We start from the raw sequence: 20,865 nt of genomic DNA, 5'->3' as shown, positions 1-20,865 counted from the left end.
TTAAAACAAGAACATTACTGTGAATATGGGGCAGAAACGCAGTACTCAGGATGAGAAAGTTACAAAAAAAAAAAGAAAGAAAAAGATCCTTGCTTTTTATCTTTATTTAAAACCTTCAACTCATTAAAAGACACTGTTAAGGCTGGGTGTGGAAGCTATTGCTTGTAATCCCAGAATTCACAGCACTGAGGCAGGAGGTCTGCCGCTGGTTTAAAGTCAGCCCTGCCTATATGGTAAGTTTAGGCCCTGCCCAGCCTACAGAGCAGACTTGCTTCGGACTACACTGTCATATATTTTTTTTTTTATTTCTTTTTTCCCCGGAGCTGAGGACTAAACCCAGGGCCTTGCGCTTGCTATACTGCTGAGCTAAATCTCCAAGCCTAGATTTTAACAGGTATCCTGTGGGATGAGTCATGGTCTGTGTTCAAAGTGATGAAATGCATGCCTACTGCACTCCAAAGCCATTCACACCGCATCCCCCAGGCCTGGGCAGACTCGCATGGTCTTCCCAGGCTCTCTGTGCCTTCAGCAGCAGCCCAAGCAGTCACATGAGCTCAGATCATGTTTCCCTTGGCTCCCCAAACACCTCAAAACCAGCACTTTTCCTGCCCTGTACAACCAGTTCCCCCAACCCCCAGGGCACTTGCCTTCCCTTTCCAGCCCTTAGGTGCCCTGTCCAAGAAGACACCACCTAGCCTTCCCTCTTGGACTTCTCCTTCTTAAAGCTATTGCTTATTTTCAGGGTAGTTATACGATTTGAGAATATTTTGTCTTCCCCACTCCAGAATGTAAGTTAGGGCTGGGCATGTCATATTTAGTGACAAATTCCCACTGAAGCTTCCAGTTACAAGCTTTTTTTAAACACAAGGCTGCAGAGCCAATGGCTTTCTTCCATCTTGCAGTAAGTATCCAAACCTGAAGCTGGGATGGAGGCAGTGGAAAAGGAGGAGGTGCCCTGTGTCCAGCCACAGTGAAGCACTTTAGTAAGCACTCTCCACTTCCCAAGGGCAGGAGCTTCCAGCCAGCACAATGACAGTGGGGATGGGTAAGGCTCCAGAGAAAGCCAGGTTGCCTTCCTACAGGCCAGAGACTTTAGACATTTATGTCCTACTCATTGGTGAGCGGGACAGTGAAGACTTCTATGTGCAAATGAGCTATGATCCAAAGGTCTAAGGTGTATGTCTAGAACAATTAGAAAAACAGCATACAGAGTTGTTAGAGTCTCACTCTGTTATGCTTTCCACAGAGCCATTAGCCATTTGCGCGCGCACACACACATACACACATACACACACACACACACACACACACACACACATACACACACACACACATACACACACACACACACACATACACACACACACACATACACACACACACACATACACACACACACACACATACACACACACACACACACATACACACACACACACATACACACACACATACACACACACACACACACACACACACACACACACCCCTCCATTCCCACCACCACTGCCAGAACAATGACAAGTCTCATGTTCAAATCAAATGATAGATTTATTATCTGTCTCTGTTACACAGTAAGTGAAAATAGCTCAATTTCGGACATTCTAAAATTCACCTGGGTCTCCCACGTGCTGAGAGGCCAGTGTCAGATGCGTGGTCCAACACTCTGGACTGACTCTCAGTCTACAAGGGTTCTTCCACAGCTTCAAAGAACTTCATGTCATGTCCTTCATAGCATCTTCCTCTTTTCAAATTCCTTCACAAACAGGAGAGAAGAAAAAATGCACATTACATTCATGGGAAAGCGATCTTCAAAGTAGCACCTCTAGGACCTCGCCTCTGCAGAGGTAAAATGTACGAGAGGGAACAGGGTTCTTGCGCACACGGTAACTACTTTCAAATCAGTCTGCTCCAGTGCCAGAGCGGCAGACAGAGCTTGACTTTTTCCTGGAAACCCCAAAGCCAATAGGCTTTAATAATCCTGTCTTCACTGCAGAACTACTGCTGGGGCTGATGGGCACCAATGTCCATCCAAACCTGTAAGGCCATGTATGCGAATGCAACAGGCCATTTGATAAGACCATGAAGACTTTCTCAGAGAATAAAACTCAACACTGACTCAGCTAGAATTTGAACAAAATGTCAAGAACCTTAGAAATGCCCGAAACACACAAATACCCTAACCAGAAGGAGCAAGGGCAGTAGCCAGGCTGTAGCTGGAAAGGCGCTGCCCGTCACTCGCAGGAGCGGAGTGGTAAGCCCCACGAAAGGCACTTGCTTTTTACCCTTGCCTGGGTTTCAATCGCACTTCTTCATATATGGAATATGATATTCAGAAGGCAAGAGATGCAAAGATTTGGTCAAACAAGGAGTCTTTTAGAATTCCTAAGATGAAGGCAAAGTTCACAGGAAAGCAGAGCTTTTGAATTCTCTGATAACTGTTCCCTCCCTGGAAAACAATTGTGCCCATTTTCAGCTTAAGACACAGTGTTTTGTTGTTAAGAGACAAAGGCCATACGAGCTGTTGTCCACCTTTCTTTTGGTTTTGTCAAGGTTAAAACTCAGAGGAAAGAGGAAAACAGTAAAATACAGGAGGGGAGAGAGCCGTGCTATTCAAGACATACTGAGAATCAGTGCAGAGACTACAGGGAACAGATCAACTGAGGGTGTGTGTTTTGCACTACAGCATCCTATCAGAAAGGAAAAGCGATGGCAGCTGACATGGGGCTCCTCTAAGCAGCGAGCAAGAGGACAGCACCGCACAGTCGGTCACCGCATACCTGGTCACAGCCCAGGCCCACCCTCCTCAGGTCCCGACTCCCAGCACCTCTCTGTTTGCTTCCTTACTGAACTGCAGCCCCTCTCTCTGGAAAGTGATATCTGTGGAGTTAGGATGGCAAGATCCCAATTTCCTGGGAACCCAAACATGAAACACAAAGCTGCAGCCCTTGCACACCCGCACACCCACAGGGTGCCTGCGGTCTCCGCAATGCTTCTGTGCACGTCATGCCTGGCACTAACAAAGGCATGGATGTCTACACTTCAATCAGGGTTGGGGGGGAGGGCGGGGGAGCAAGAGTGTTCAAGGAAGGTTTCTCTGTGCAGTTCTGGCTGTCCTGAAGCTCACTGTAGCCCAGGCTGGCCTCCAACCAGAGTTCCACCTGCCTCTGCCTCCTGAGTGCTGGGATTAAAGGCCCACGCTTCCATCACCTGGCTTAGAAGGTTTACATTAGGGCAGTGGTTCTCAACCTTCCAAATGCTGCGACCCTTTAATACAGTTCCTTATGCTATGTGACCCCAACCATCAAATTATTTTGTTGCTACTTCATAACCGTAATTTTGCTACTGTTATGAATCATAATGTAAATATCTGATGTGCAGGATGGTCTTAGGTGACCCTTGTGAAAGGATCATTCAACCCCCAAGGGATGGAGACCGACTAGTTGAGAATCGCTGCACTAGGGCATGAGAACATTAAGCTATGGAGTGAGAAGGAACATGGCCACTGTGTGCTCACCTTATACATGGCGGTTCCCAGCTGTGCGGGGGACATGCTCACAACAACCCCCGCACTCTGAAGGGCAGCGATCTTCTCTTTAGCGCCACCTTTTCCTCCAGCAATAATAGCCCCTGCATGGCCCATCCTTCTGCCAGGGGGAGCAGTTATACCAGCAATGAAGGACACTACAGGCTTGGGATTTGCCCCCTGGAGAGAGAAAGAGAGACATTTTCAATAACAGAAGAGTAAGTCAATCAAACTGGACCTGAAATCCTGGACTGTTGATAAACAGGAAGTGGCTTGGGAAGGAAAAGTCCATCACTCAACCCCAACACTGAAGTACTCTCCTGAGGGAGACTCAGCTTTCCACACGAACGCAGAAGCTGCCCTGAGCAGACTCTCTGCTGAGTATCAACACTGCCCTGAGCAGACTATCTGCTGAGTATCAACAATGTCCCACTCCATAAGCTGTTCCACAAACAAACACCCGAACCTTTCTTTTGATAACCAAAAAGCACACCCACCTGAAAATTTTGTTTTGTGACTTGTGACAATAAATTAAGACTCAAGAACAGTTGACTTGTTTTACTTCTACACAACTTCTTATCTTGAGTTGTTATTATAATTCTCATCCTTAATAAATATCCTCCAAGAGAAAGATGAGGGGTGATGGGCACAGGGAAAGACCCAGGACTTGGACTCCATTTCCTAGTAAGGCTGCATGTTCTTGGACCCAGCCCATCACTAATACAGACCTGGACATCCTCAAATATGATGAAATGGATGACAGTTACTACTTCTTTCTACTCTAAAATTCTACAATCTAAGATGATTGAGGCTGACTTTGATACATCTAGTAAACAAACCCATTTACATTAACTATCACTGGACTAGATTTTGACATTAAATTTTCTTAAAGCCCACACACAGGAACCAGTGGTTTCTAAGCTCTGGGCTTGCATTGTAGCTGAGGAAATACTATCAAGTATCCTATCCATTCATCATGACTACATATGGTCAGGTTCACAGTGAATCTAAGGAGAAGAGGTCTGAAGCATGGATCGAGAGCTTCATTCAGTTGCTACTGTCTTCCCCACCCCATCCCACCTCCCAACACACACAGCAGCTTAGTCTAAAAGTTATTAAGAATCTCAAAGCACTTTTGTTCATATAAATAACCAAAGTCCATTCAAATATGCAACCTCTGTGTATATCAATGCCTCAGCACTAAATTGTGAGCTATTTATTCTTTGTAATGTTATCCAATGATACTTACTATAGTAAAAATTAAAACTGAGGGCCAGTGAAATGGCTCAGCTGGTAAAGGCACTTGCCCTGAAGGCTTGGTGATCTGAGTTCACTTCCTGGAACCCATATAAAGGTGAAAGGAGACTCTATGAAGTTGTCTACTGAAATCCACATGAATGCTAAGGCATGTGGGAACCCATCCACACCCACACACATAAAATGTAAAACTGAGGATTTTTATAAAAATATAGTTTTGTAAAAACACAAAAATATTTGTGAATTCACTTAAAAATCAACTTCTTTTTAAATAGTGTCTAAAACATTCTGGTGAGGCAAGTGGCATTTTACAACTAACTTCTACAACTCTGACAGCTTAACTTAATAAGTGGTCAATCATATCTTCTTTTGCAATTGATCTGTTGTGACAATTCATTTAGCTGAAGTACAAGAAGAAAATCCAGCCTTGGGCAGACAGATGGAAAAGGATGATGTGTTTTAACTGCCTTCGGAATGCCTAAATACTCTCTAATACTAAACAAGCCTCTTCAAGTGGTCATTTTTCAAAAGTCACATGTAATGATGCAATCTGAAGCCACAGTGCTATGGAATAATCCTTTCTACACTATGAATATGTATTATTCTCATTAGTTAATACAGGCCAGTAGCTGGGTAGGAAGTTAGGCGGGAAAGCCAAACTGAGAATGATGGGAAGGAGGGTGGAGTCAAGAGAGATGCCAGCCAGATGCCAGGGAAGCAAGACATGCCAGAGGACAGGTAAAGCCACAAGCCATGTGGCAATACATAATTAAATAGAAATGGTTTAATGTAAATGTAAGAGTTAGCCAGTTACAAGCCTGAGCTATCAGCTGAGCATTTATAATTCATATTCAGTCTCTGAGTTGGTTATTTGGGACTGGGCAGGAGGGACAGGAAATGTCCATTTATACCACAGCAATGAATTTTTGTTCTTTGTCCTTCCAAAATTCCTTCATCTGTCTTAGTGTCTGAATGGCTCTTTAATCCACAATGGTTTTGTAACAGAAACTGTTAAATTGGAAAATACCTGTTCAGTAGGTATGCACATCTTCCAAATGCTTCCAAATTTAACCATTCAGTGTCCACCACCACAGGCCACATTGTACCAGCACCAATTGCAAGAGAAAGGTCTCTTACAGAAAACAGAAGATCCTAAGTTCACGGTGGCAGAAAGCATTTTCTAAACTGTTGCTAGAAAGCTCAACTTGTATCATTAGCCACAAGCAGCAGGGCAGCTTTCTTACTGCGTTCCGAAAGACATTCTGTCAGATACCCAAGTCCAGTGAACCAGCTTGTTTGCCAGCCACTCTTCCAAGTAAAGTTAGCGTCCGCCGGAAGTGGCTGTGAGAGAAAGAGCTGCAAACCGCAGGAAAACGTAATGGAACCCAGCTACTATCACAAAAGCCTAAGAAGTCATGGTGATATTTTAGCTTTTGTATATATATATAGCCAATTCCTACAATGATTTTCTTATGTGCTATGTGCAGTTCCAAGAACTTCTAACAGTGTATTTATCTAAAATACCTATCAAGCATCCAAGGCCAAATGATCTCCTGAACTAAGGTAATACCCTTATGGAAACAACACCTGTCTCCTAGGTCAGGCGGACAGCTTTATTTCTTGTGCAATTTTAGCTGAGACCCTCCTTTCTTATACAGCCTTACTAACATTATAGACTCCTAACTTCTTACCTAACCACTCCTAGGAATGTAGACTGAGCACATTGATCCCCTTTTCTTGATATACTAACTGGTCATTAGCTCTCAGTTGACCTCCTCCTTTACCACCCTCTTTTTGGGTTGTAAAAGAAAACCTGATGGTCACTCCCTGAGGAAAACTCTTGTCTGCCTTTATGACCCTGTAGGAATTCAAGCCTGGTGACCTTGCTTGGCCAGAGGAATGCTACTGCTTGGTTTTATAACTGATACCTGAGAGATGAGGGAGCAGAAAGGTATAAGGAGACTTAGGGGAGAATTCTGGAGGATGAGACAGAGAAGAGAAAAGAGAATAGAAGAACTACATGAGGAGGAACTAGATTGAAGGGCTAGAAGAGAGTACTAGAGGAACAAGATGGAAGATGAGGAAGAGCCAGATGGGGAAGAACAAGATGAGGAAGAAGGAGATGAGAGAGAAGGAGATGGGAGAGGAGCTAAGATGGGAAGGAACTAGATGGATGAGAACCTAGATGGGGCAGAGCTAAGATGAGAGAATTAAGTTAGAACTTAAAGAGAACTGCAGATAAATGAAAAGAGAAATCAGGCAAGAAAGGAGCCAGGCATGAGAACAGAACTGAAGCTGTGTAGATAGGATTTTATCCCAGAGGAATAAAGTAGATGGACAAAGAGCTCAGTGTACTTAGATTCTTTCCCGAAAATAATTCTCGCCATTTGTAGCTTCTCTTCTGGGCCCCTGGGAAGACTATTATTAAGGCGGGTCCTTAATAATATTCGAGAAGAAAGCACTCCCAGCTCATCACAAAATAGTCTCAAGATTCACAATTCAATAAAGCTAACATTCCTGAGTAAAACTGACTTTCTTTTTAGCCACAGATCCCCAGAGCTAGCCCACTGGTTCTGCAGGTTCCACCAGGTTCTGCAGGCCTGCCACGGCTGGCCCTGGCCCTGGCCCTGGCCCCCATTGCTCTTGCCTGCTGTAGATGAAGCCCCCTGACTTCTCCCACTCTGCACTTGGCTCAAAATGCTCCTCACCCTCGCTGCACATATGCAGCTTTTCACCTATGGCTCATCCCTCCCCTCCCGACAGAAGCCTTTCCTGAAGCCTTCTCCCCCATCCCACCAAGTCCCTAGGCTGACTGGCTCCTGAGGCCCTGCTCTGCCTCTTACGTGTGTCTATCACACACACAGCACACTGGCTGTGCTCTTCTTCCCATGTTCTTCTACTGCGCAATGAGACCCCTGAACATCAAAGCCTCCCTCAGTTCCCTAAGCCCAGCACCACTGCAGTGCCTGAGATGGAGAATACACAGCAAGCAGGCTCCAGTCATTCATTCATTCCCTTGTGGTCTTGCACAGACTATGGGAATCTCCTATTTGAGTGGTATTAACCTCTACTTCCTCTGTTCCCTAAAAGCCTCCTAAAATGGCAATGCTACTGCACTAGGGAAAGATTATAAGCTTAGAATGCCAAACAAAATTATGCTCTGTCTCACTGACAAAGAGCCAATGGAGACTTCTGAAGTGGAGAAAAACAGAATTAGACAGCAGGAGGTGTGGTGAGAAATCAGGACAGGGTGGTGAGAAATACGAAAGCCTAAACCAAGGGCCAAGGACTGGCAGTGATGGCTCAGGGCACTCTGCACAGTCCGGGATGACTGTCCCATCCTTCACAATCTGCCTGCTTCACCCTTCAGCAGACACTACTTATTACTTACTCCAAACCACAAATTATCTGTTTATGTAACAAACACTGTGTCTTAAGCTGCTTAACCTTGAACCACGTGTAGATTAGGCTCTCAAATAAAAAAATCAATAAGTAAGACACAAACAAGCTCTGCAAAACCCAACCAGAAATAATAAATGAAACAAATGTGCATGCTTTCCACTAAACTTGTAAACTGGTTAAGGAATTCAGAGTTAGGACCTACACTTTAATGTTAATTTAACAGTGTAACATAGTATCTGATTTTTTTCTGAAGAGAGGTGAATTTTTACTTAAACTTTCAGACTTTTCTGAACTTATGACAGCAGCTAACAATCCATCCTGCTCATTAATCAGCACTCATCAGTGCTTTCTATGGACTATGCCAAGGAGACCAGCACCCTGACATCCACAAGCAGCAAGCTGGCACATGCAATGGGGCATGGACCTAAGGAGGTGGGGTGGGGGGGGGTCGGCAAGGAACTAGAACATGAGTCAAATGGGGCCTAGAGTCGTACTTTCACCAGTGCGAGACACACACACACACACACACACACACACACACACACACACACACACTTCAGTGGACAATTTAAAAGGAGAGATTTAATTTCCACTCATTGTTTCAGAGGGTTTGTTCAATCCATACTAGGCATGCTCTCCCACTATGGTATGTGTGTAGCAGAGAAACGTGGTCTGCTGATGTCTCTGCAGCCAGTAAGCAGACAGAGCAAGAAGGGGCTAGGGCAAAATAATACCTCAAGGACTTGCCTCTAGTGACCTGCTTCCTCCAACTAGGCCCATCTCCTAAAGTTTCAGAACCTCCATAGTACTACCAGCAAGGGACCAAGCCCTCCGCATGTGATTATACAGACACTTCATCCAAAGCATAACATGTGCCGTGGGAAACTCTGGTTTTACCCAGAGACAAAAGGTCCCATGGCCTGGGGGAGAAACCAGTGGCTGGGGAGAAGTAGAGACATCAGGGAAGGCATGACTGGGACAATCCAAGTGAGCAAGAAAAGGCACAATGCAGAGCAGCATGAGGAACTGTAGGTGAGACTTCTGCATGGACACAGAGGGTAGGAGAAGTAAAGAAAGCAGCATGGAGGAGCCTGCCGTGGACAGGAGCGTGTAAGACAATCACACAGGATGCTTAGGAACAGATACAGGAAACAGACCGGGGAAGAGGAACACGGAGACCACTGAGAAGCCCCCAGAGGACAGAGGAGTCTGAGCTCTAGCGGAGGCCCCTGGGAACCTCTGCAAACACGGCAGCAGAATGCCGGCAGCGCAGTTCATCCAGACTCTCTGGCCCTCCCACACACTCCAGCAGGCCTGTGCCAAGGAGAAGACCAAAGGGGAGCTAAGGAACACTCTCAACCGAAACAAGACTGCTGAGGGGGGGGTGGGGGGTGGGAGGAGGCAGCTAGGGAGTGGAGGACAGGAGGGAAAGACGCAGAGGTGAGGGGCTAGCTGGGCCATAGCTAACCAAGTTAGAACTTCAGATCCCCACAGAAGATCAAGAACACTCAGAACAGGCCCCGGAAGCTCCTGAAAGCACAGGTAAGTGAAGGACACTGTGTACAGGATGCTGGTGACATTACTGGCTCCTTTAACATGACCATCTTCACTATTTCTCCTCTGGCATTTCCTTCATCCACTCCTCAGGTCTTTCTTCCAAAAGCACTAAAGGGAGGTTATCTCCCCTCTCTTTCATTTTTCACTTTATTGTGTATGAGGGTTTTGCCTGCACGTATGCATGTTCATTAAGTTACGTGCCTGTACCTGTGGAGGCCAGAAGAGGGCACCAGATTCCCTAGAACTGGATTCACAGACAATTGAGAGCCACCATGTGGGAGTGGGGAACTGAACCCAGGTCCTCTGCAAGAGCAGCAAGTGCTCTTAACCTCTGAGCCACCTCACCAGTCCCATCTCTCCTCTCTTGCTTGGCCAGCTCTCAGACACATCTCCCAGAGCACAGCGGGGCTGGGACAGTGGCCTCCTTCTGGCATTGTGGCATCCCTTCCCTTGCCCCTCACCTACCAAATCCCAACAGAGGAGCTAAACAGTTGGCATAGCAGCGCACTACTCCTTATTTAGTTAACTCTAAGGCAGAGGCAACAGGGAAGCGTTCCCCTGGAGGATACAGAAAGCCTTTTTTTCCTACCCAATCTTTGGAGCTAAGTCCTTTCTCCAAGCAAAGACGAAAGCTAGCAGGAGGGAAAAAAATCACAGAGAAGGCTATATAAGAAATTCTCTTTAGAGGGCCAACCTTGAGAAAGACAAAGGATATTTATTTCCCTTGGAATTTAGAGAAAGAACACCAGGGATTTAAGCCTCAAGTCAAGTGTGGGCTTCGACCCACAGCCTGAATTCTCTCCACTTAGCAGGAGGCTACACAGGGTGGGTGATGCCTGGGGAGAAGGAGGCAAGAAGAGCCATGGAGAAGAACATTATGGGAAGCAGGGGAAAGGATGAGCTAAGAATCTAGAATTTTCTGAGTGTTATAGAATAGAAAGCCTAGATTTAAAGTTAGCTTTCATGTTTTCTTGAGAAATTAATTCATGAAAAAATTAAAGATAATTTCTAAAGCAAGCCCCAGGGTCAGTGAGCAGCAGAGACCTGCACTCTTCCAAACACAAACTTACTGAATTATGTTCCTTCAAGAATTCGGCAGCGTGTTCTTCAGCATGACCACCAATTTCACCAATCAGTATGATGCCTTCTGTGGCCGGATCTTTCAGGAAGATGTCAAGGCAATCAATAAAATTTGTCCCATTAAAGGGGTCACCTCCAATGCCTGAGAAGGGCAAAGGATGTCACTATTAGTCAAAAATGGAAGGACAAACCATGGAACTTCTGTCAAAAACTGTTCTAACTCAGTTTTCATCCTCTGTACCCTTTCTCTTTAATACCTTCAGACTGCAGTCTCACTCTTCACCATTCAAAGATCACAAAGCGGCACTTGTTTCTGTTCACAGAAACACATGTAAATGATCGTTCACTGCCTGTCTTCACAAAACCACAATGAGCAAATTTCTCTGCACAGAGAAATCCTTGACAAGTGTGCTGCAGAGAAACTACTAAGCCTGGAGACACACTGTCAGTGAGCAACAGGGTGGAAGGTTCCCAGGCCCTGCAGATCCCAGGCTGGGACATGGCAGAGCCTGCACACAGAGCTCTCCTCTGACCACGGGGCATTTGAGAACTTGGAGAGCAGTGAAGCAAATGTCCTCTACGCTCTGCCTGCCAATGCTGTAGTGTTTAAATTATAAACTTATAGAGGCTAGGGATGCTTGTTCACTTTTCAACCCATCTTTGAGAAGTGACGCTGAGAAAGGGAAACAGCGTTGATTACAGGCAGGTGTCAAGTCCTGTGCTCTGCTTCACAAGCATCAGACCTGTCCCTGGTGACTCCCCAGCCTCCGTGAATGGCATTAGTACCCTCCATTTACAAGTGAAGAACTGAACCTCAAGAAGATGGAAACAGCAAGTCTGTTCAAAACCAGTTCTTCGTCTCCATTACACCAAATGATCTCATGCCTAATATTGTGTTCTGCAAATAGAACAGCTTGATTCATGTTTTCAACTTGAATTTATTTATTTAGAGTATAATAAAAATACTCCAGGGCTCTGTTTTGTAATTTTTATTATAAAAAGATATTTTTAAAAAGCTTTTAAAAGGTATTCTGAGGATCTGAAGATTTAAAAATGAGAAACTTGTCTAGTTTTTTGGGGAAAAAAAAAAGACAGTTACTGTGTAAAAGCTGCTCTGACTTTCTAAAGTGTCAGAGAGTCCTGTGTGGCACCAAGGGAAGCCCTGGGGCACATACCAGCCTCAACCTTGACTTTCTGCCCAGCAAGCTACACCTTTTAGCCTCAGCTCAGAGGAGCCTCAGGGGCTGCCCAGAGAGAAACAGCGAGGCAAAGAATGCACTAGCTACAAAACACAGAATATAACTGTGATAACAGAATGCCAAATGTGAGGAGCCATTTCTTCATAGCAAATGAAATCAGTGATGCCTTGGGCACCACGCCCATCTCACGGCCACCCGTCCTACAATGTACACTCCTCAACCTAGAAATCAAATCTTTAAAAATGCAGAAAGCACCACACTTCAGCAAAGCAAACGTGAGATCCCAACATCTCCTTCTTGAACGGCACCAAAGCCTCTTATAAACCCTTGAGTAAGTCCTTGTCACCGGCTTGCTCCTTGAGGACACTGCACTCCAATAAAGACCCGCCGTGAAGCACTCACCAATGCACAAGGACTGCCCCAGGCCAACCTGGGTTGTTTGGTGAACTGCTTCGTAAGTCAGCGTGCCGGATCTGGACACAATACCTTAAAAGGAAGAGAAAACTATCAGATGGTGTGGATGAGAGACTGCCAGATAGATGCTAAGGAAACTAACACAGAACTGTAAAAAATCCTCATCTTGGTTTGCCACTTAGATCAACAGTATCTTCAAATAATGACAATGTAAAAGAAAACAGTTCATTAGTTAGGGTAGTTTTATGAGTATGAAACCAATGCCAAGACAAAGAAACAAAAAAAACCTTAAAATCCCTCTTCTGAGACTTTACAGGAGGAGAGTATTAATAGCATCTTGGTAGGCATAATCCTGCTTAGGGCAGTGGAACAGACTGGCTTTAGGTACCCCAGCCACTAAAGCATAAAAACAGCATTAACTGTACTTACTAACATTATCCACCCTCCCCACAACTATTTTTCTAAGAATTTTCACACAGTATACAGGCACGCCCCCTCTGGATTCAGCTAGTCTCCCGTTCAACTTCCTTACTGCATCAAGTCTACAGTGAGAGCATCTAACTCTGCAACCAAGGTCTGTGGGAGGAGGGCAGCAGCAAGGGTCCAGTCGAGCTCACCAGGCTTGCCTGCGCTGCCCTGCACTTCCCAAAGGCAGCTAGTGCCATGCAGCGATCCATGCAGTACTTACAACAACAGATACAAGATGCAGATATTCCTAATTCCATACAAGCTTAACTAACTTTAGTTGTTACAAAGTATTAACTTTTTTAAATGTCAAATAAAACCTATCAGAGCATTGGACAGCTCTAGTATGTCCATGGGCTGCTGTCCTGAATCTCCTGCCGTGGGTAAGACTTTGTCCTAACAGTATGGCCCTCCTATCAGGATTAGGAGAACTCTTGTCTGACTAAAACAAAGGCCATGGCCAGGAGCTAAGTGCAGCTGCAGTGCAGCGTGTTCAGTCTTCAACAAGTGCCGTGTCTCTGCTGTCACTCTTTACTCACAGGCATGACATACGTGATCTACAAACACACCTCTGTGCCCTAAGGACTCAGGCACACAATACTGCAGATTCTCCAGGTAAAACAGTCAAACTGGAAGCAAACATTCATGGACCTCCAGCATGCCACCATGCTGTTCTTTTAGATGGGGTCTACACAGCTCCCTGCCAATGCTTCACCTTGTGGGGAACTCGGCACCAACCCCCCAGCCCAGAACAACGCCCTCCCACAAGCCTTGTTGCATTCTAAAAGGAGTCAGACCACACAACAGGGCTCACATGGGAGGTTTATTGGGGAAAGCAGAGGGAAGGGGTAGAGAAGGGAGGGGGGAGGGACAGAGACAGAGACAGGTGGGCAAGGCCCTTAGGACAGACCTCAGCTGCAGCCACTGAGAGCACCCCCGTGAGCATTTGCCCTGTTTCCTTATAAAAGGCGGGCCTTGCCCACCTCCTGTCTGTCTCTGTCTCTCTCTCTCTCCCTCCCTCCCTCCCTCCCTTCCTCCCTCCCTCCCTCCCCCCCTTCTCTACCCCTTTCCTAAATGCTAGCAGCCCTGGCCTACTCCCTAAACACATTTCCTATATTTCCTTCTTCCAAACAACTGCATTCTTCCTCGTTATCCTTCATGCTTCCCTGCCTTTTCACGTTCATTTTGCTTAAAACGTGAGGAGTGCCTCACCTCCCAATCTGACAAAATGCCAACTATCCATCAAAGACACACAGGAAGCTCGAGTGCTGCTTTCCCACACAGGTCCTTCCGAGACTGCCCCAATGGGAAGGAGACGGATTTGCTTCTCTCCATCTCTTCTATAGCTCTTAACAGTGGGTGTCGAGAGAGTTATGCCTTACACTCCACAACACAACCCTAAGTATTCTCAGGTTGAGAACAACTTTCTGCACTAAATGGGTCACCACACAGCACAGCAGGAGAGCACATGGACTCCCCTCCCTCCTGAGGTCAGGGCTGGTGAAGACAACACTCAATAGCCTATGGGTAACTATTTTGTTCTCTCTTGGTATTGTAACAAATTCTTTGAAGTATTAGCAGCAGACCAAAGAATATAAACACTACTTAAACAGGCAACAGGTTGTATGGAGCAACCTTACCAACTGCTGGCAGCGGGGCTGACAAGTTCCAGAAGAAAGTAATCAACAAAAATTGTGACGTTGAATCTAATCTACAGCCTACACCATCAACAATGTCCTACGATGAAAGCTGTTCTTATTTAGCAATAACACTTATGGTCATAGGTAGAGATAAACACTGACACCAGCTATTACTTTGGAAAAACAGTATAGCTTAGTCAGTTAGCTACAGAGAGTCTAAATTCAAGACTAGCACAGCTAACTTTGAATTGTGGGTTGGCCGTTGCCGTAAGGAACCAACCAAGTAACAGTACCATTTCCCAAGGCATTTTGAGAAAGTTTGTGACATCAATGCAAGCAAAGTAAGTCTCAGATGAAACACAGAAACAGTAATGGAAAGCTCGCTCTTCCCAAGTGCACCTCCCAAGTGCACGTCTTGGCCTTCACTTGGAACAATGGTCTCTTTTTCCCTTGCTTCTAAGGTTGGTCTCCAGAATGATGAACTTGCAGTCTGCTTTGCGTGCTCTTTGATAGCTGTTGCTGTTTCTAATAATTTGGGGGCTCAGTTCAGGGACCTACCTCACCAAAGGAGTGCCTCAGACCCCCTCCTAGGGGAAACACATCCTACCAGATCCTTTTTGGTAGCTCTTGGGGGTTAGGCCTCTGGCATTCTCCAAGTCAGCAAAAGAATCCAGATTTGGAAGTCTCTGGATAATATAGGAGAGTCCAAGGAAATTCCCAAAGGACCAGGACCACTCTGTGCACAGGCCAAAAGTAAGAAATGCTATGGAGACAGCAAAGTAGTCCTTTGGTGGTCAGGGTATCCTAGAAGTTGAGACTTGCCTTTGACATGAAGCTCATTGCAAGAAACCTCCATAAACGGGTTGAGCGCAAGATAATCCAGGATGGGAGAATAACCTAGGTTATTTTCAGTTCCCTCAGGGAATCTGGGAACCCTTCAGTCAGGTCTAGTAGAAGGAATGAAGACAGTCAGACAGTCTCGTGAGATGGTTAAATCTGATTGCCTTAGAAGATGCTGTCCAGCAACTACTTTTCTAGTTAGGTAGACATGTCACCGGCTACTAGTGTTTTAAATTAGGATTAGCTACTTTAACAAGTTGGTTTCCAAAGGTCTTAAATTCCTGCCAACACAGGAAGTCACAGATCTTCTGATCTCAGCCCACATAATATTCAAGTGGGATAAAAGGAGGCCAAGCAACAACTTGTGCCTGTGGGCGGAGGAGAGGATAAATCACACCCCGATGACAACAGTGGGTGTCCACAGTTATAGCTCGTGTGACGCCACATAGGACAGGCATCATGCTGACTTTTAGCTGATGCAACAGCTATCAAAGAGCACGCAAAGCCGACTGCAAGGTCATCATTCTGGAGACCAACCTTAGAAGCAAAGGAAAACAGGAGTCCAATAGATGGAGGATCTTGTGAGCCCAACAGGAGATTCTAATGGACTTTGATTTGGGCATTTGGTAGCTTCATCCCTGCCAGGGGCCAAAGATGCCAGAAGTTTGGGGGAGCTCTGATTTCTGATATGGTTCCTGGATGATCCTTAGGATTACCTCTTTAGGGAGGCGGGGATTGTTAAAGCTGCCATGAAGGCACTAAGAGAAAACCACTTCCAGTCAAGAGACAGACCCAACATTCCAATGGAGCCAGGGAAATCTCCAGGCCAAGGAACCACCCCTAGGAAAGCTGGCTCACCCTAAATCATGCTAACAAAAGCCCACCTCAGGATTAGTTTCTTAGTTGACATCTTAAAGAGTTTGAAGAAAAGAGTTTTTAAAGAAAAAAGAGGGATTCATAAGAAATGCCAAATATGAGTCTTTTCTATCAAATCCTAAAAAATGTGTGTTAAGGACAAGGAATTCTTTTATCTCTTCCACCTTGAAAACTTTTATGTGAATGTTTTAGTCCTCCCCACCCAGAAATACCTTTGTTTTCAGGCCCATAGCTCTATTCCAGGACTCTGATGGCCTGGAGACCATCAGAATCTGATGACCTTCTTCTCTTGGAGTGGTGACCCTCCCCTTTCCTTCCTCCAATTCCTGTGTGCCAACTCTTTTCAGACTAGCCAACTAAGACTGTGAGGTGGGACCCCAACCAGGAAGGAAAGGACAGTCACCACCTGAGTTAGACTAAAAGCCAAACGCATGTCCTGTCTCTATGGGTCTGCTCTTCCAAGAGAACCCTCTTGAGCAACAGTAAAGACCTGAGAAGGCACTCTTCAACATCAGTCATCAGGGACATAAAATAAAACCCAATGTGATGCCATCTCATCCCCAAAAGAACAGGTTCACTGAAGACAAGAACATTGGAAGATGAGGGGCAACTGGGACTCTCCATTGATGAGAATTCAAAATGACACAGTCATCTCCTAGAACTATCTGGCAACTTCTTTACAAATCTAACATACTTGTGTTCTTGTCAATTTTGTCCAACAGAAATGAAAGTGTATCCACAGCAAGGCCTATATTTTAGTCTAGCTCCTACTGCTCAATCCTGCAAACAGCCCAAATGACCACTGAGAGAGTGGATTAACAGTGGTCACGCCGCATAAAGCAGACAGCTACTGAGCAAGAAGCTGCTATTCACCACGGACATAGAAAACACAGAAGAACTCAGACTGAACAGAAGAGGAGTCACGGCTCTCCTCCCCCAGATCATCATTGGTTCTACAGAATAACAACCAATTCTCAAACAGACCCATTATATTTAGGATCCATGACTGACTCACTGTAAGAATGAATTTGATCTATTACAGTCACACATTCATTTAGTCACAAATTCCCTGTGAGTTTTGAGTTTGGATGATGAAATTTTTATTTTTTAATCCATCAGAAAGTCACAAATTTTACTCACCTATTCTTCCTTTCTTGTGAATATGGCCAGGCATGATGCCAATTTTGCATTCTCCGGGCTAGAGGAAAGTAAATTGCAGTTTTCAGGAGAGTTTCAAAGAAAATTCTAACTCCAAAGTCTGTCTGTCTGTCTGTCTCCCCCCCCCCCCCCCCCCCCCACACACACACACACTTGAACTGACTCACAAAAGGCTAACCATGGGCCTCCCTCCTTCCTATCTGGCACTCACATTGATGATTCCAGGGCAGTTTGGCCCAATCAGCCTGGTCTTCCCCTGCCGCGTCAGCTTGTGTCTGACCCGCACCATGTCCTGCTGTGGGATACCTTCAGTAATGCACACAACCAAGGGAACTTCGGCGTCAATGGCTTCATCGATGGCGGCAGCAGCAAAAGCAGACGGTACATAAATGACAGAAGCTGTCGCTCCTGTTTTCTCTTTGGCCTGGAATGATAATCACAACCGGTTGAGTCATAAATAAACTACACTCAACAGCCTGATTTGATGAAGGTCTAGGAAAGGGTCATGGGCAGGCTCTCCTCATCCCCCATTCTGCAGTCCAGGACATGGTCAGACTCCTTCTGTCCCCTTTGAATGTCACTGTGAATGAAAAGGTTCTACACATCTCACCCCACAAAGGACAGTAAACCTGAGAGCACTGGCTGATGTGCACCTGTGTCCTCTTCTCCCTGAGGCCATGCATAACCTCACTGTTCCTCCCCAGACTCTCTAACAAGATCTGGTGCCACCTACCCAGCTTCAAACTCTGCACCTCCTTAGAAGGGCCAGGGAACCCAAGTGCTCAGAACTTGGCTTTCAAGCATGTATTTTAAATCTATGGTAAATATTATCAACAAACAGTAAAAGTAGACTATTCCTTTTTTATATAGATTTAGTGTGCCTGTGTGTGTGTGTGTGTGTGTGTGTGTGTGTGTGTGTGTGTGTGTGTGTGTATGTGTATGCGCATGCCCTCAGGTGCCCTCAGAGGTCAGAAGGGGATGTTGGATCCCCTGGAGCTTGACTTACAGGCAGTTGCCAGGAGTCCAGGTGGGTGCTGGAAAGTAACCAAACTCGGGTCTTCTAGAAGAGCAGCAAGTACTCTCAATCTCACCCTGCGCCACTTCTCCAGCGCCTAAGTGTTCTTACCTGACATTTTTTTTTTTTTTTTGGTTTTTCGAGACAGGGTTTCTCTGTGTAGCTTTGCGCCTTTCCTGGAACTCGCTTTGGAGACCAGGCTGGCCTCGAACTCACAGAGATCCGCCTGGCTCTGCCTCCCGAGTGCTGGGATTAAAGGCGTGCGCCACCACCGCCCAGCTTACCTGACATTTTACTTAAAGCATTCTTACTAGAAATCAACAATCAAACCAAGTGCAGATACACATATGGCCACACAGTAAGAATGTAGGTAAAATAAGCATTAAGTTTACCGAGTGTCAATCTGACCACTATTCTATGGTCATGACCTGATCCATATATGACCTTTGTACATATGCATTCTTCTACTCATCATTTTATTTTGTTTTTGTTTTTCTGAGACAGGGTCTCTCTAAGCAGCGCTGGCTATCCTGGAACTCACTATATAGACCAGTCTGCCTCAACTCACAGAGCTCCACCTGTCTCTGCTGGGATTAAAGGCATGCGTGACCCAGCCCAATTCTCCATCCACCTTTTTGTGTGGGCATGCCTCCTTGCCTACTGGAAGTCTTGTAGCCACAGGGGCTACAGAGCTATGAACGCAAGAGCAGCGGCCATTCCACAGCAGTCCTGTGAAGGCTCTGCACAGGAATCCGTAAGCTTTCAGGGTACTTCTGAACCAGAGTACCCCAGTCTACAGATGAAGATGCTGAAGCCTGGGGGAGGGGCCCAGAGGGCCTCACCTCTCCCTGAAAGCTAACAGCAGGGAGGGGAGTCATTCTCTTCAATGCCGTAGCCACTGATAAGGTATCCTTGCTCAGTAGGTAGCCTCCAGTCCAGGCTCAGGCAAGCTCCTCCAAAGAACTCAGCAGGCCACACACACGAAGACTCAAAGGAGGAAAGAGATTCCTTGGGAGGAAGGGCTGGTCCAGCAAGAATGAAGAATGGGGCACAAGAATAACCAAATGGGGCACAGCTTTAGCAAAACTCATGTGCTGGATCTTCCCAGCATTCCACTTTCTCTAGGTTGCCGGACATCAGGCAGCAAGTAACTCCCCAAAAGGCACGCAGTTAAGACCTCTGCCCACAGAATGCCGGTCTTTCCCTGAGGTTTTTTCTCCACAAACCCAGAAGCCATTACTTACTTCCTTCACAGTATTAAAGACGGGCAAGCCCAGGTGTGTCTTGCCGCCCTTCCCTGGCGTGGTTCCTCCCACGATTTTGGTGCCGTAATCCAAAGCCTGCTGGCTGTGAAAGGTACCCTGTGAGGAAAAAGCACAAGACCCATGAACAAGGCAGAAGACAGCTGAGAAGCAAAGGCAATCTCAGCAACTTGGGAAAGAAACCCAAACACGAAGTGCTCCCAGGCCACAGCCCAGCCCAGCACTCACGCCCCTTAGTGAGCTCTGCTGTCAGCACTGCAGTACACTGGCTGGCCAAGCCAGAAGAGCCCGGAGAGCCCTTTCCTATTCCCTGCTGGAACTGGCTGCTGATCTGAGACACCCTGTTGCCTGCTTAAAAGGCCATTCCATTTTCCCTAGCCCACTTTGCCCAACTGCAAACCATGGCCTTTTCACTTTTTTTTCCTTTTTTTTTTTTTTTTGGTTTTTCGAGACAGGGTTTCTCTGTGTAGCTTTGCGCCTTTCCTGGGACTCACTTGATAGCCCAGGCTGGCCTCGAACTCACAGAGATCCGCCTGGCTCTGCCTCCCTTAAATTACATATATAGCAAAAGCACAACTTGGTTTAATCTATTTCACCACCACCCACCGTCACACACACACACACACACACACACACACACACACACACACACACACACACACACTGCCAAATAGTAACTAGAGAAAACCCAAGGCTGTGCTAACTGGTCTTACTTTAATTAAGGATCAGTCAATCCACAGGGAGTCTTTCAGATTTCCCTGCCACTTCCTGCATTCCCTGTAACTCACTTTCTGTGACAGCCTTCCTGGGTTTGGGGACACCATCCTGCAGGGTATTTAACAGTATTCCCAGACTCTTCCCACAACATGCCATAACACACACACACACACACACACATACACACACACACACACACACACACACACCCCCCAAAATCCAACAAGTTGTAACAAGCACAGTGGCTCCAGAGATTGGAAGAATCTTTCCCACTAACATCCAGGCCTCTGTTGTGTCCTGTTCTCTTCTCTCTCTTTCTTTTCCATCTCAGCTCATGACTTTTGTGAAGCCACCCTTACCAAGGCAGCAGTAGAATCTACACGGTGACCCTTGCCATTCACACTCCTCACACAGCTAGCCAAGATCTCTGCCTGTAGTCACACACTCACCTGCCTAC

General features: G+C 46.0%; 1 protein-coding gene across 2 annotated transcripts in view; it reads right to left on the bottom strand.

Annotated features, from left to right (window-relative positions):
* Positions 1-1,532: 1,532 nt before the first annotated feature.
* The window catches only part of Suclg1 (succinate-CoA ligase GDP/ADP-forming subunit alpha), a 30,475-nt gene continuing 11,142 nt past the window's right edge, over positions 1,533-20,865 (bottom strand). For both annotated transcript variants that reach the window (XM_052720271.1, XM_052720272.1), the window contains exons 3-9: positions 19,674-19,790; positions 17,626-17,838; positions 17,397-17,454; positions 12,424-12,507; positions 10,813-10,964; positions 3,518-3,706; positions 1,533-1,756 (exon numbers count right to left, since the gene is read on the bottom strand). In XM_052720271.1, the coding sequence (XP_052576231.1) occupies positions 1,730-1,756; positions 3,518-3,706; positions 10,813-10,964; positions 12,424-12,507; positions 17,397-17,454; positions 17,626-17,838; positions 19,674-19,790 (840 nt within the window). In that variant the 3' untranslated portion in view covers positions 1,533-1,729. The remainder of the gene's footprint in view (positions 1,757-3,517; positions 3,707-10,812; positions 10,965-12,423; positions 12,508-17,396; positions 17,455-17,625; positions 17,839-19,673; positions 19,791-20,865) is intronic.

The sequence above is a fragment of the Peromyscus californicus genome, unplaced genomic scaffold, assembly GCF_007827085.1.
Source record: "Peromyscus californicus insignis strain IS unplaced genomic scaffold, ASM782708v3 Scaffold_6__1_contigs__length_162567912, whole genome shotgun sequence".
Lineage (NCBI taxonomy): Eukaryota > Metazoa > Chordata > Mammalia > Rodentia > Cricetidae > Peromyscus > Peromyscus californicus.
This window is presented reverse-complemented; position numbering and strand designations above follow the sequence as displayed.